General features: G+C 39.2%; 1 protein-coding gene across 1 annotated transcript; it reads left to right on the top strand.

Annotated features, from left to right (window-relative positions):
* Positions 1 to 2,376: 2,376 nt before the first annotated feature.
* LOC308440428 (large ribosomal subunit protein eL32-like) lies at positions 2,377 to 2,823 on the top strand (the record flags this gene model as incomplete). The annotated part of the gene is made up of 1 exon (XM_080942540.1): positions 2,377 to 2,823. Exon 1 carries the CDS (start codon positions 2,416 to 2,418, stop codon positions 2,821 to 2,823), a length of 408 nt encoding a protein of 135 aa, XP_080798666.1. The 5' UTR covers positions 2,377 to 2,415.
* Between the last annotated feature and the right edge of the window lie 14,528 nt (positions 2,824 to 17,351).

The raw sequence follows: 17,351 nt of genomic DNA, 5'->3' as shown, positions 1-17,351 counted from the left end.
TTTTTCTATGTCTGCTGCCCCTCTATAATGTATATCTCTACGTAACTCTCCTCTGCCTCTGTAAAGTAAGACTGAGTCTGAATTGGAGTATGGTGGTGCAGATCTGTAATTAATTCCAGCACTCAGAAGGTTGAAGCAGGGCTTGGAGAGGTCAGTAGCACTGTGCCCTCCCTACACTGCTAGACTCTCTTACACAAGAAAAACATTGCCCACAGGCAGCCTGCTGACTGTAAAAGGAAACTCTTTGTGAAAGCCGAACTTTGCCTTTTGTGTACTCAGAGGGAACTGACTCAGACAACTTCTCCATTCCTGGAGGAAGCTGGTTCTGTGATTCTGACAGAAGAAGAACCAGGGACTGAGACACACAAAGGCAGAGCTCTTGCAGCAATCTATATAGTCAGCCAAAGATCCTTTTGGCAGAACAGTGGTCACCAAACTCAATTTCCAAGCTGGTGGAGTTCAGATTCATCTGGTTTACAACTGGTTGCCCATTGCCTTGGTCTGTGTTGGTTCCCATATATAACAGAAATGAATTAAATAGACCCAAAGTGAAAATTTTAAGTGAGCAGCAAGGTAGCTTTGTTGAAAGACTTTTTGTATTGGGGAGCTACTATGTATGTCAGAGGACATCTATTTGTGAAGGTACTGAAACCTGCCTGTTTGGTTATGTAGTTTCTTGTATGAATTGTGTTGTTTAGGCTACATTTAGCTAGTCGTGGAGGTACTGGCCTTTTTAGGTGTGTATGGAAGGGAGACCATCTGACAAAATCAATTGGAGGTAACAGCTCTCATGCAGATGGAAAAACTAATCTCAAGTGTTTTAAAGTAATAAAACTCTACTGGTACTTTGAACATATTTAAACCAAATCAATAGTTTCCTCCTTGGAGGTTCTTATCTGAGTCTTTAATCAAGGGCATATATACAAAAATGATCACTACTGTGGTGTTTGTAGGGGATTCTTTACATCAATAGGGGGTTGGTTGATTACATGGTGTTGCAGCTCATAGTGATTGATAACTTGACAGATATAGAATCACTTTGGAGATCAATCTCTGGCTGTGTCTGTGAGGCATTTTCTAGATTAGGTTAGGTGAAGTGAAAAGACCCACTAAATGTGGGTGGAACCATTCCATGGGCTGTGGTCTTGGATTGCATAAAAAAAGAAAGCAAGTTTAGCAGCAGCATCCACCTCTTTCTGCTTCCTCAGTGCAGTTACAACATGTTCAGCACGTTCTTGTTCCTACTACTATATCTTGCCACCATGATGGACTGCATCCCCTTGATTTGTAAGTCAAAATAAAACCTTCCTTTTTAATCATGGGATTGACAGGTATTATGTCATAGCAACTGGAAAAGTGATTGCACATACAGCATGGGTATGGTTAAAAAGAACTAGGTAGCTTTCTTAAGAGCTTTTGGGTTTTAAAATAGGCTTTCTATATCTCAGGCTGCTCTTGAATTCACCAAAATGGCATTGAACTCTTAATTCTCTTGCCTTTTACTCCTGAGTACTGTGTCCACCATACCTAGCAACGAATACTTTTAAGTGGTTGCAATGTGCAAGCACGTAAGTACTCGGAAAATAGAATGAATCACATTTCTGGCCATGTGAAATATCTAATTCATCCCAAGAGGAGGGAGGATTATGGCCATTCATGCAAATATTTAGTAGTAACTATTTCCAAAGAGACCCTATTTATTCTCTAGAAACACCAGAAAAGACACAATCAAAATCTCTACCATGGAGTTTCCACTGTCACAGGGTTCCAAGTTCACTTTAATCATCTCCCTTCATGAATACTCAAGAAAAATCCAAAACCAAGACACACAGACACAAATCTGACAGTCAAGCCACTGACACAAATTTTAATAGCTGGCCTTTAAACCCTTCAGTTGGGAGTCCTCGGGGTCTTAGGGTTCCAATCAATGCACCAAGATGTTATGCCCAAGTCACAGGGACTCCAAAGGCCAACAAGGTACCTATTTTAATGCAAAGACACAAAAGTCTTTATTATGAGCTCAGTAATAGGGACTCTCAACAGTCAACCTTGCATTGGGTCCAAACTGAGAGACCAAGTCTAGGGGTGCTGGTTATTTATTGTAGTTATAGAAAGACTGGGGAATTTCCATACAGGTTAGTAACTTAGTATTTTAAAAACTGTATGTCAGGGGCTAGAGAGATGGCTCAGTGATTAAGAGCACTGACTGTTCTTCCAGACATCCTAAGTTCAAATCCCAGCAACCACATGGGGGCTCACAACCATCTGTAATGGGATCTGATGCCCTCCTCTGGTATGTCTGAAGACAGCTACAGTGTACATAATAAATAAATAAATCTTAAAAAAATATTTTTTTAAAAAAGCCTTCTTCCTCGGTGCTGCCTGCGAGGTGGCTGCCATCTATTTTGCGGCATCATGGCTGCCCTCTGGCCTCTGGTGAAGCCCAAGATCGTCAAAAAGAGGACCAAGAAGTTCATCAGGCACCAGTCAGACCTATATGTGAAAATCAGGCGAAACTGGCGCAAACCCAGAGGCATCGACAACAGGGTGCAGAGAAGATTAAAGGGCCAGATCCTGAAGCCCAACATTGGTTATGGGAGTAACAAGAAAACCAAGCACATGCTGCCTAGCGGCTTCCGGAAGTTTCTAGTCCACAATGTCAAGGAGCTGGAAGTGCTGCTGATGTGCAACAAATCTTACTGTGCTGAGATGGCTCACAATGTGTCCTCTACGAACCGAAAAACCATCGTAGAAAGAGCAGCACAGCTGGCCATCAGAGTCACCAGTCCCAACGCCAGGCTACGCAGTGAAGAAAATGAGTAGATGGCTTGTGTACGTGTTTTGTGTTCAAATCAAACTACACACACACAAAAACAAAACAAAACAAAACAAAAAACTTGTATGTCTAGGCATAATCTGCAGGAACAAAACAAGGGGGAAAAACAATCTGACAACCATGATGGGTAGGTTAACTGTTTTTTTTCTGTAATGTGTGGGGAGGGCGTTGTCATAGGATGTTTGTTCAAGTGGACTTTGTGCACTCTCAGAAACAGAATTGGTTGGACTTTACAAACTTATCTTTGTATCTGAGTCCATTGTTATTGACAGATACTCCTGTTGAGTCACAAGCCATGCCTGCTGGTAGAATAGGTACTTTGTCTAAAGACCTACCTCAGTATTTGTTACTGCAGACCCTAATATCAGCTGCCATTACCACTAGAGCAAAATACCAAAGGAAGTTTTCTTTCCTCCTGTACATGTATCCTATAGATGCCACAGACAATTCCCACCCATCTTTCCTTTCCAGCCTCATCCCTGTGTCTCAGGCCCCACTTGGGCAGACACACTATGTTCAACCACATGCCATGCCTGAAAGTGCACAAGGTAGGCTTCTCATCTACCACACTATTTGTTATCCCAGATGCAATTTTCATAGTCTTCCCTAATCCTGTACTAAACACTAGAGGCAGCTTAATCTCTCTCCTGATTATATCTTCTTGTGGATTGCTAAGATCATCTCTTTCTGCCTTCCTCTTGTCCCAGCTTTTAACACTAGCAAGCATTCCCTCTTGAACATACCAACAAAAGAGACAATACTTAACCAACACTCTCTGCAAATCCAGAAATCAAATAGTAAACCAGGAACAAAACTCCCACCCAAACAAGACAAAGCCAGAAACCAGCAGAGTGGGGAGGGAGATGAGGGTAGTGAAATGAAATAGAGAGGGAGCATGTGCAGAGAACAGACACAGGGAACAAAAATAGGGAAGTGCTGTAGCTGGTGGTCCATGTATATAAAAACAACAGCAGCAGGTGATGGAGTCAGGTAATGACTTAAGCAGTTTTCTAAGTCCCTAAGAGCAGGCCATTGAAATTGCCTGTACACTGACAACTATGGAGGTTAGGCTCATTCACAAAACAGGAAAGGAAGATAAGCATAAAAATGGATATACTGGTCAAAAAAATGTTGGGTATAAAAGTTTCCCAGCACTAAACCAGGAACACTGCAACATACGTAAAGGCAAAGACGGTACCTTTTCAGATTTTAATATTCTATCTTTGTACTATATGTTTTGATTATTATACAGGGAATAGACTTCATTTTATGATACATTCTGTTTGGTGTTTTGATGATTCTTGTACTTTGATAGGTACCTCCCTCTTTAGGTTAGGAAATTTTTCATGTAAGATTTTGCTGTCAATACTTTCTGAGACTTTGTTCTAGTATTCGTCTTCCTCTATTCTTAGTATTCTTATGTTTTGTCCTTTCACAATGTCCTGGATTTTCTGGATATTTTATGTCAGGAAGTTTTTAGATTTAACAATTTTTTATCTGATGCATCAATTTCTTCTATGCTTAAGATCTGTCTTCCATCTCTGTATTCTGTTGGTGAACCTTGCCTTTATATTTTTATGTCCTAAATTTTTATTTCCAGTATTCCCTCAGGTTGTGTTTTCTTCTCTGCTTCTGTTTTTAGGTCTTGAATAATTTTCTTTTCTTCACTTCTTGGTTTGTTTCTCCTTGCCTTTATTTACAGGATTTATTGGTTTCCTTCACTTTTTTGTTTGTGTTTTCCTGGGTGTCTTTGGGAGTATTTATTGATTTCCTCCATTTGTTTGTGTTTTCCTAGATTTCTTTAAGTGATTTAGTCATTTATTCTTTACGGGCCTCTACCATCTTCATATACTTAGTTTCAAAGCCTTTTTCTTGTAATTCAGCTATGTTGGGATATTTAAGACCTTTTTTGGTAATATAAATGGGCTCACAGCCATTAAACAGAGAGTGATAAATGTTTGTGCTTATTACATAATCTAGTATCAACATCATGGAATAGAATGTGGTTATAACTTCTGGAAGTGAAAAGATTCTTTTCATGTCAATGAACTTGATGTACAATAGTTTATTTCCACACAATGACATTTATAGTGGAGCCCATTCAAGAAACCCTGATAGATTCTGTGAATTATTCAGCTTTTAATATATTTAATAAATAAATGTATTAAATTTAATATTTAAAAAAATTAATAAATTATTATTAAACCCAAATATGGGATTAATACTAAGGCTGTTCTTTCTCCTTAAATTTGACAGGAAGGCAAGTGAGGCACCTTTTAAATAAGTCACTATTTTAAAGATGCCTGTTTCAATAACATAGCTTTCAATCACTAACTCTGGAGTCACCATTACAAAACAAACAAACAAACAAACAAACAAACAAAAGCACCTGATGGTGACAGGGTGAGTGATTTTGTTATTTGACAGCATGAATTTATTCATGTCAAGAAAATAAATATAGACCACATTGATAGATATATAATTTGGGGACTTCAGCTTGATCAAAGGAATATTGAATTTCTAAGTTTGGAGATATGTCCAGTGCACTTTCAGAGTTATGTCACCTCAGATGATTGAGACACAGGCCATCAGCAGTAGCTTTGTGTGTCATGTTATAGATCATAGCAGCTCACATTGCACATAGCAACCAGGTAAAAAAGTATTGTATCAATGCCATTTTCTCTGCCAAGAAAAGGGCTGCTCTTTTTCACAGTCAATGTAGGTGTATATTTTTTCAATTATGTTCCTTTTTTCCTCTTTTAAATAAAAAATTTAAAATTTATTTACATTCCAAAGTTGCCCCCTTTTCTGGTCCCTTTTAACTGAGTTCTTCTCCTCGTCTTCTTAATTGCTACCTTTGAAAGGGTGTTCTCCCACCTGCCTACCCACCAGTACCTCACCTTCTCCAGCATTCTTTTTTCCTGGGGCATCAAGTTTCTCTCCCATTTTGATCAGACAAGGCAGTTCACTGCTACATACATGCCTGGGGCAATGCTAACCCCTGTATGCTTATTGAATATTGGCTTTGACTCTGTGAGGTCTGAAACATCCAGTTTAGTTGACACTGTTGTTCTTCCTATGGGGTTGCCATCCTTTTTACCTCCTTAAGCCCTTCCTCTGACTCTTCCATATGAAACTTTTCACCCTAAAACATATATACTTTTCAGCATTTCATGGTATCTTCTCCAAAATTGACCATATAATCTGTCCAAAAACAAACTTCAACAGATACAAGAAGACTGAAATCATCTCATATATCCTATCAAGTCACTACAGACCAAGGCCAGACTTCAATAATAACAAGAACACCAGAAATCCACATACTCACTGGAAACTGAACAACTCTCTAGTCAATGATAACTTGGTCAGGACATAAAGACTTTCTACAATTCAATGAAAATGAAGGCACAGCATACCCAAACTTATGAGACACAATGAAAGCAATAATAAGACAAAATTTCATAGCATTAAATGCTGTCGTAAAGATACTGGAGAGATCCTACACTAGCACACCTGAAAGCTTTAGAACAAAAAGAAGCAAACACACCAAAGAGAAGTAGACTGCAGGAAATAATCAAACTCAAGTCAGAAAGCAACCCATTAGAAACAAAAATATTAGAAACAAAAAGAATGATACATAGAATCAACAAAACTAAAAGCTAGTTCTTTGAGAAAATCAACAAAATAGATAAAGCCTTAGCCAAACTAACGAAAAAACAGAGACAATATCCTAATTAACAAAGTCAGAAATGAAAACAGAAATAACAACAGAAACAGAAAATTTACAGAAATCATCAGATCTTTCTATAAACTGGAAAATCTAGATAAATTGATAATTATCTAGACAGATACCACAAACCAAAGTTAAATCAAGATCAGATAAATTATCTAAACTGCCTCATAACCCCTAAGGAAATTAAAGCAGTCACTATAAACCTCCCAACCAAAAATGACAAGGGCTAGATAGTTTTAGTGCAGAATTCTACCAGATCTTCAAAGAAGAGCTAATACCAATATTCCTTGAACTATTCCACAAAATAAAAACAGAAGGAAAAAATTAGAATATCTAATTCATTCTATCTTTATTTGTTTAAAAAGCCAGTTATTGATTTCAAATGCATCACTGCTCTCTTGTTTGTTTTTATCCCACTACAATTTCAGGTTATTAAGAATTTTCACTTTTTTCAAGTCCTATTTATTTATTTCTGCTCACAGAAATGTTGCTTGTAGCTGAGGCTTGCCTCTTTGTATGTAATTGAGAATTGCTTTGAGCACCCAATCCTTTCTCTTCTGCTCAGTGCTAAAAAGAGTGTCTTGCAACTCTTCTAGACTGGTCCTTGAGTGGTCAGTGAGAAGCAAAAATAGAACACTGAATGAATTCCTCCAACCTTTTGGGTCTTTTCTTGGGTCTTAAAATGAAAACGGGCCTGTGAAGCAGACTTAGTCATAGTACATAAAGGCATGGAAAAAGAGAGTAAAAGCTTTCTGCTTTGACAGTGATTGACATCAGCAAGGAGCTGTGAGGTAATTAATTTAGATAATCAATAAATGTCCTGACTGGCCATGTCTTGTGTCTTCACACTAGGCAATCAAGAATCTGGATAAGAAACTGAGCTTATGTTAAACCAAATTACTGTAGTTACACTAGTTCAACCAAAGTAGGAAATCTGGGTATCATGATGTGGCCCTGTCTAAAAAGACTATTATTTTCTATGTTTAAAATGTTCAGCCTGAGAGAAAAAGTATAAATAATATTTCATGTGTTCTAATACAATATCCTAGACTATAGACATATGGCCATAGAGCCTGGTTCAATCTTTTACAATAATTTTTGGGATTATAATTACATCATTTCTATCATTCTTCCCTGCCTTCCATGATTGCTTAATAAAGATACCTAAAACCTGAATCTGGGGAGAAGAAAGGTAGTGGTGCTTCAGTTTCTAGGCTTGGTGTCTAGAAAGGACAGAAAAGACAATAAAGGAGAGAGAAGAGGAAGAAGGAAGAAGGTGTTATGGAGTAAGTGGATTGTGAATGGATGGCCAGGAGGGCTGGCCTGGGAGTATGAGAAGCCTAGGCAAAACATGCCAAGTGATTTCTCACACCTATTAGCAGGGAAGTAGACAAAACAGCATAGAAGGTTGATATTTGCCCAAACTCTGGTGCTTTAATGTTTATTATAAATCAAATGCTTATTAGTCAAACAAAGCAGGGCATCAGGACAGAAGCAGCTCCTGTACTGGGGGATCAGAGATCAAATGACTCAGACAGCTGAAGCCTTCTCAGTTCTTCCCTTCCACCCTAGGGACAGACTATTTGTATTTTAGTAGAACTTTCCATTGTCCCAGATCACTTCTTGTTACTCTACCAAGGCACAGGGTCCTTTGTATGTACATTTCATTACATACTCAATATCCAGTGGAGCTATATCTACCTCATAGCTGGGAGGTCTTGTAGCCAAACTTCTGTCAAATCAAACAGTAACAACAATTAAAGTAAAAAAGTGGCCTTTAAGCTGAAAGCAAGAAATGGTCAATGGGAGGTGAGTGAAACAAGAAATGAAAAGACATGGCTTCTCCTAGCTATGATGTAGTTGAAATTTTGTTATAGATAAAACGGAGAGCATAGCAAGATATAGGTACATCTGTGAAATTTCAGAGTGGCCATGACCCAAACCAAGTAAGGAAAGAGAAGAGGGTAGAGGGTAAAGGGGACAGGGTAAAAAGTAGAGGGTACAAGGGACAGGGTAAAGGGTAGAGGGAAAGAGGGGACAGGGGACAGGGTAAGGGGTAGAGGGTAGAAAGGACAGGGGCCAGGGGCTAGGGGAGAGGGGAGGAGAGTCAGGTCAAGAGATCAGTGTTCTAGACAAGATACTGAGGTATATACATATTTTGTATAGCAAAGCAGACCTGGCCTCCAGGTTTCCCCAGCACTACTGTTTTAGTTAGGGTTTTATTGCTGTGAACAGACACCATGACCAATGCAAGTTTTATAAAAGACAATATTTAATTGGGATAGTCTAACAGTCCAGTCAGTATCAAGGCAGGAGCATGGCAGCATCCAGGCAGGCATGGTGTAGGAGGAGCTGAGAGTTCTACATCTTTATCCAAAGGAAGCCAGGAACAGAATGAGCATCCTTAGGCAGCTAGGAGGAGTGTCTCCACCTAGAGTGACATACTTCCTCCAACAAGCCCACCCCCAGAGTGACATACTTCCTCCAACAAGGCCACATCTTCTAATAGTGCCACTCCCTGGGCCAAGCATATGCAAATTATCACAACTCCTCAGTCCCTATTTGGCATAACCTGTCCCCAGCCTCAAATTTTCTAGCCCAGGAGCTGGGCTGCCTTTTCCTAGAGGCTCTTTCCCAGTATAATCCAGACATTTTGGTCTCCTCTTGCTCTTTCCCTTCCCTTCTCTCTGTGCATACACCCTTTCTGTCTTTTTCTTCTCCCTCAAGCCAACCCCCCCCCCAAGTGAGTTTCCTTGCCTATGTCCTTGGGACCAGTGAACTCACCCTGCTGAAATTTCCCAATAAACCTACATTTATTATAATCTAATCTGGATTCAATTGGCTTATTTCAAAGGCAGAGAAATAACCTATCACAAGTGAAGAAATAACCTATCAGTCAGGAGGGTAAATGATAGATTTAAAAAGACTGGGTAACTAAATAGTTGAATTACATAAGGAAGGGCAGTTAAGAGACAGACAGACAGACCAACCCCTGGGCTAGAGGGCAGTTCTACCAGGAACACCTTGTAACAGGTAGGAACTGGGAATGCCAGGGAGGACTAAAAGCCAGATCTACTTTGATTTGGTAAATTAGCACCTCAGCCATTTGTCCCAGGGTTTGAGACTTATCAGTAGGAAAAAAATGAGAAAGTTTAAAATGATTAATTAAAATCTCAAAAAATTATTTAAAAAGTTTTAACAGGCTTTATGGTCCATTATTGTTTAGGGAAAAGACATGTGTATTTTTATACCTTTTCTCTCAGGTCGTGCCCTTTCAGACAAAAATATAACCTGTTATACACATCAACACCACTTTGTACAGATCTTCTGTGCTGGTTGATCCATTGTAACTACAGAAATTTGGTTTCTAGAAATAAATTCAGTTCCACATCCAGATTCTTGATTGCCCTGGTCTATGAACATCCCAAAATGGCCAGTTTGGACTTTTACTGATCATCTAAAATTGATTACCTGAGTAGTCATTGCTCAAGCTAACTAGTGACAAAACGGGAAAGCTTCCATTTTCTTTCCTCCACAGCCTTTCTGTGCTGTGACTATACCAGTTTCAAAGTTGGTGCACTCGCTCCTAATCTCCGTCTATACCTCAGTGCCTTGGCATTCCCCTATATTGGGAATATGTGCCCTCACTGGACCAAAGCCTTTTCTCACATCGATGCCAGACACAGATCTTCAGCTATATATTCAACTGGAGACATAGGTCTTCCAATGTGTACTCAATGGTTGGTGTTTTAGTCCATAGAAGTTGTGGAGGGTTTGATTGGTTGAAAATGTTCTTCCCATGAGGTTGAAATTCCTTTCAGCTCCTTCAGTCCTTTCTTTAGTAACTTCATTGGAGTCCCTGTGTTCAGTCCGATGATTAGCTGCAAACATGTTCAGCTGTATCTGTATGACTCTGGCAGAGCCCCTGAAAAGGCATCTCCATCTGGTTCCTGTCAGTAAGTACTTCCTGGCATCAGCAATAGTGCATGACTTTGGTGGCAGCATATTGGGTGGATCCCAAGGTGAGGCAGCCTCCAAATGATCTTTTCTGCAATCTGTGCTCTTTTATTTGATCTTGTATTTTTTTCTGTGAGTGTTTTGTTCTCCCTTCTAAGAAGGACTGAGGCATCCACATTTTGGTCTTATTTATTTATTTATTTATTTATTTATTTATTTATTTATTTATTTAGCTTCATAAGGTCTGTGAATTGTTTCTTGGGTATTCAGAGCTTTCTGGGGCTAGTATCTGCATATCAGTGGCTGCATACCATATGTGTTCTTTTGTGTCTGGGTTACCTCACTCAGGTTGATAGTCTCTAGTTCCATCCATTTGCCTATGAATTTCATAAAGTCATTGATTCTAATAGCTGAGTAGTACTCCATTGTGTAAATGTACCACAATTTCTGTATCCATTCCTCTATTGAAGGACATCTGGGCTTTTTCCAGCTTCTGGCTATTATAAATAAGGCTGCTATGAACATGATAGAGCATGTGTCCTTCTTATATGTTGGAGAGTCTTTTGGGTATATGCCCAGGAGTGAAATAGCTGGGTCTTCAGGTAGTACTATGTCCAATTTTCTGAGGAACCGCCAGACTTATTTCCAGAGTAGTTGTACCAACTTGCAATTTCACCAACAGTGGAGGAGTGTTCCTCTTTCTCCACATGCTTGCCAGCATCTGCTGTCACCTGAGTTTTTGATCTTAGCCATTCTGACTGGTGTGACTTGGAATCTCGGGGTTGTCTTAATTTGCATTTTTCTGATAACTAGGGATGTTGAGCATTTCTTCTAGGTGCTTCTCAGCCATTAGGTATTCCTCAGTTGAGAATTCTTTGTTTAGCTATGTACCCTATTTTTAATAAGATTATTTGATTCTCTGGAGTCTAATTTCCTGAGTTCTTTGTATATGTTGGATACTAGCCCTCTATCAGATGTAGGATTGGTAAAGCTGCTATTTTTTCCTCTTGACAGTAGGACAGTCTTCTAACAGAAGCAATTAGACACCCAAAGACCTTAACTCATCATAAAAATGAACAAAACCTAAGCTATATGCCTGCCTGTAAAATGTTAAACCACATCACCATCAAACACATAACCCATGAAAACACAAGTCAGTCTGTTACAACAATGACAACAACAACAACTGAAGGAATCCATTATATGAGAGATACTTTTCAAAAGACAAAAAGACAAGCTACAGAGTTGAAGAAATATTTAGCAATAGACATATCTGATAAAGGTTATTTCCCACAATATTAAACAATGTCAAACGCAGACAGCAAGGGTAGGAAGATGACTCAGCAGGTAAAGATGCTCACTGTGCAAATCTGCCTGGCTGAGCTCAACCCCTGCAGCACACAGAAACATGACGAATGGGCACAGGAAACGAGAGTCAATATTTTATTATGTTCTAAAGTTACAGTATGGAGATGCAACTGTGGATCAGATAGAGTTGCTAAAATTCAAAAGATTACTAGCAAATACAACCAGAGCTCTTGTTCATTGCTGTGGGAAATGAAGTTGTACAGTTACTGTGGAAGACAGCTCTGGTTCTTTGTTTTTGTTTTTTTAAGATTTACTTATTTATTTTATGTATATGTGTCGCGCCCCACGTCCCGCCGGCAGGAATAGGTGTGCAACAACAGGATTCTTCTGTGAACAACCTTTATTGTACAGCACTCTGAGCAGGGGACTCCCTGAGCAGGGAACTTCTCTCTGAGCGGGGGGACTCCCTGAGCAGGCGATCTCTCTTGGTGCTTGCCTGGTGGGATCTCCCTCCACGTGGGACTTCCCTCTAGCAGGGGTCTTCTCTTGAACAGGCGATCTCTCTCGTCAGGGCATCTCCGACGTGGGAGAGAAATGCACTCCTATATATGCCTAAGAGACTTGTGTTGCTACCTGATTGGTGCATCCTCCAGTAGCTCATTCACGTGCCCCCGAGATTGGGCTATGACATATGTGGTATTTGAGCACTGAGGGGAAGGGTTTTTGTAGGCTGAATAATAGGCGGGAAGCTGGCGCCATCTATTGGCACCAACGGCTTCCTACATATATGAGTACATTGTTGCTATCTTCAGACACACCAGAAGAGGGCATCAGATACCATTACAGGTGGTTGTGAGCCATGTGGTTGCTGGGAATTGAACTCAGGACCTCTGGAAGAGCAGTCAGTGCTCTTAACCACTGAGCCATCTCTCCAACCCAATGTGCATCTCAGAGTGGCCTCTAACTCTCGATCTTCCTGCCTCTGCCACCTTTAGCAAATCCTACCAGTGTGTACCACCACCGCTGGCTGTTTTGCTTTTGTTTTGTTTCGTTTTTAACAAAGCTAAAAATCCTCTTGCCATGAGCTCCAACCAATGAGCACATCATTCTCAAAATGAAATCTTACACCTGCATAACAATGTAGGGACTGAGATTTACAGTTTTATCCACAGTTTCTATAACCTGAAAGCAGCTAGGATGCTCTTCCCCAGGTGAATGGATAAGGAAGTATGTTCACATGATGAAATGTTATTAAATGTTTTTTAAAAAAAGACATAAAGAAATGGAAGAATCTTAAATGAAGTAGCAGGAAACACTGTATATGATTCCAACTATATGATATTTTAGGAATAACCAAATCATTAAGACAGGGGATGGAGAGATAGCTCCAAAGTTAAGAGTACTGACTGCTCTTCCAGGGGTCCTAAATTCAATTCCCAGCAACCACATCGTGGTTCACAAGCGTGTATAAGAAGATCCGGTGGAGCCCTCTTTTGGTTTGCAGGCATATATGTAGACAAAATGCTATGTATGTAATAAATAATCTTTTAAAAAATCATTCAGACAACAAGAAGGTCAATAGGTTGTAGTGACTGCAACACTGTATCTGCAACTCCTAGGCCAATAAATCCTCAAGGTATCAACACTGGAAGATCAGTACATTACAAAACCCTTAAAGTCTAAGGGCCCTGTCACCCCTGATAATAAGTCCAATCTTCAGATGTGATGGGTGGTGTAGACAGCCTTTCAGGGCAGCATCAAACTAAATTCCTTGATTAAAATGGTCATATTTTGTCTACCATAGATTTTTCTTGTCCTAAATTTTATTGTTTAAAGTTTTAATTAAAATATTACTTGCCTTAATTATTGACTTCTGACCCTGTTCTCCCTTTTTGATTGTTCTGGAGAGTAAACTCAAGGTGACCAACAGTACCACAAGCTACATTCCCCTTAATCAGAGGCAAAATGGACCCTGATATGTTGCGATACTGAGGCCAGGTAGTTTGTCTTTATACACACCTGATATTCAGGTGACATGGAAGTCTTTTCTTCCTGCTTTCACTTTTATCTGTATTCCATCTTTCACTAAAAAATAATCTACAGTGGCCATGTCCGTGATTATCTGAGCCATTGACCGGGTAAGGCAACAACTTATTTACAGCCGCACAAATAAAACAGGCTCACAATTACAATTACGGCTTAATAAAAACTGGGGAGAGATGCAAAGAAAACACAGGGAGCCATGATGGTGGAATAGAACCATCTAGCACTTTTCAGGTCCTGCATTTCGAAGCAAAGCAGAAAATGACTTCAGTTCCTGCATTTGGAAAAAAGCTAGAAAATGACTTCTCTGTGAGATGGGTGCCTGAGGTCTATTATTGGATAGACAGTGGATAGACCCAGAGAGCCTGGCTATCCGAACAGAAGGTGAGAAATAACATATCAGCATTAAGCAGCCTGGCAGGGCTGCGTGGGACAGATGGAAAGTGGGAGACTGTGGGAAAGATGATCATAGAAGTCACACAGCCTGAACTTACCTGATGTAGTTACTGCTGCCCCCTGCTGGTAACAAAATGTAAGGAGCAAAGCAAACTGACCCTCTGTACCAGGCTGTACCAGGTTGTTAGTGATAAGTTTGTTTACACCAATAAAGCAACAGCAACAAAAAAAAAAAAAATTATTATTATAGGTTGAAACTATACTGTATATTTCATAGGAAAACTCATTAGCAACAATTTCCACTGGAAGTACATCCTTTAGATTATATATAATTTTTATTTTTATATTATATTTTATTTATATTATATATACACTATATGTATGTATATATGAATGTATATATATATATGTATACATAAAAATGCATGCATACATAAATATGCGCTATTTGTTACTATATATATACCATATTGCAAGATATAAATAAGCAGATGCTGGCCACAACTATTTTCATTTGCTAGCTTGTAATTTTGCTGAGACTGAATAACAGGCCAGAAATATAATGTATGATTTCTTGAACTTCCTTAATTTCTGTTATTATGTCTCCCCTTTTATTTCTGATTTTATTAATTTGGATACTCTCTCTGTGTCCTCTAGTTAGTCTAGCTAAGGATTTATCGATCTTGTTGATTTTCTTAAAGAGCCAGCTCCTAGTTTGTTGATTCTTAGTTTGATTTTTTCCTTCCATCTACTCCTCTTGGGTGTATCTGCTTCCTTTTATTCTAGAGCTTTCAGCTGTGCTGTCAAGCTGTTAGTGTATGCTCTCTCCAGTTTCTTTCTGAAGGCACTCAAAGCTATGAGTTTTCCTCTTGGTACTGCTTTTATTGCATCTCATAACTTTGAGTATGTTGTGCTTTCATTTTCATTAAATTCTAAAAAGTACTTAATTTCTTCCTTGAGCATGTTTTCATTGAGTATGATTGGAACTTTCTTTGTAAGTTAGGCGATCATACGCAGATCCATTGAGCATGCTGGCTAATGAGTGACTCTGTTTGTGTTTATCATTATCTGTGGCTTTGATATATATATCCGTTTAATTTACCTTGGTCTGCTACATCATGTAAACAAAGAATTATATAAAAACTTCTGAATACATGCATGCTCACATGCATAAACACACACATGCACATGCACATGGACACACACAAATAAAAGTTTCTGCCACATCAGGAATGTCTCGGCAGTCAAGTGCTTTATCTACTTCCCACTGAAACTGGCATGAGATGTGTTCTAAATCACAATTTCAGACTGTTTTTTTTTTTTTTATATAAGTTAAAGAACCTTACAGAATTTATAGAGTAGGAACAATTTGGTTTATGTCAGGATATTAATAAAAATGTTATGTAATACTATAATCTTTAGGATATTTGAGAACTATTATCATTATTAAATAGTCAAAGAGAGTTCAGGCCAAAAAGAATGAAAGAGACCAAAGACTCTGAAGCACATACATCCCGGAGAAGTCACTGGAAACTATTGAGAAACAACATGGCAAGTGTTGTCATTTGATGCTATGAGAAGGCCTATGTGCTTTTTTCAATATCTTCATTTGTTGATAGACTGTGACCTAGTATGATCTCAGACTCATTGTGTCCTGCCTGAAAATATTTGTAAATATTTTTCTTTCTGCTCTATCTCCTGGGTCCTGAGGTTATAAGCATGAGTACTGTCTTAGTTAGGGTTTTACTGCTGTGAATAGACATCATGACCAAGGCAAGTCTTATAAAAGACAGCATTTAATTAGAGCTGGCTTACAGGTTCAGAGATTCTGTCCATTATTTTCAAGGCAAGAACATGGCAGCATCCAGGCAGGCATGGTGCAGGCAGAGCTAAGAGTTCTATGTCTTCATCTGAAGGCTGCTAGTGGAAGACTGCCTTCTAGGCAGTTAGGATTGGGTCTAAAGCCCACACCTACAGTGACACAACTACTCCAACAAGGTCACAGCTCTAAATAGTACTACTCACTTGGCCAAGCATATTCAAATCATGACAGGCACTAAGTCTAATTTGTACAGTACTTGAGAATCAGCCAAGGACTTTGCACACATTAAGCAAAAACTCTACAAATTATCACTCCTATGAATGTCTTTTTAAATTAAGAGTACAAAGTAAAAGAGGAAAGTATTCAACATGAAGCACTGCACCTGATAAAACCTATACTGCTCAAGGTGGATAATAATAAACCCTTATATGGAACACAACAGTTAAAATGATAACATACATTTAAATAGAAATATTAATAATATATTGGTGTTTTGCCTGCCAAATATCTGGGTACCACATGTATGCAATTCCCACAGAGGCCAGAAGTGGGCATCCGATTCCACCAGAATTAGAGTTAAAGGGGTTTGTTAGTTGTCACGTGAGTCCTCTAAGACTGCAACAAATGCTTAACTTTTGTCCCTTCAGCCATGTGTGGCTGGATCACTCCCAATCAAAGAGAGAAAATTCTGAAAACCTGTAGGGACAGGAACATGAGGTAGGTATACTAATTGTCTTAGATTGCCACACATCCATGCAATGCTCCTGTGAGTCCAGGATCCTGCCAGAAGATCACTAATTGTCAGTTTGGAACAGATTTGTCACCTCTCATCTAGATAACAATGCAGATTAGGCCCAGCTGATGAAATGTCTGGACAAAGGCAGCTTTGTGGCCCCAGTAGGTACAAGATAGATGGCAGGTTCTACTCCTTCCAGCAAAGGAAAGAGCATCTCTCAGTCTCCATCTGGCCTAGATCTGTAACACATCCAAGTAAGGAATATGCTGTCTCCAGAATCCTAATAGGAACACTAAATGCTGTGCTTCTTTCTTGGTGGTGGGAGGTATACTAACTCATCTTTCACCTTTGAACTAATGTCTCTGAATACCCTACACCACTAAACTCCTAAGAATTAGAATTACTTTCACTAAATTAGAAAGCCCCTAAATTTTAGTTAAATCTATTTCCCATCCTCTGATTACCATATGTGTTACTAATGAGTCCAAAGTGGAGAGTACATCCTGCTTACTTGATCCAT

This window comes from Micromys minutus (genome assembly GCF_963924665.1).
Source record: "Micromys minutus genome assembly, chromosome: 31".
NCBI classification, from domain to species: Eukaryota; Metazoa; Chordata; class Mammalia; order Rodentia; family Muridae; genus Micromys; species Micromys minutus.
The sequence above is the reverse complement of the archived record's forward strand: the minus strand, read 5'-3'. Positions and strand labels throughout refer to the sequence as shown.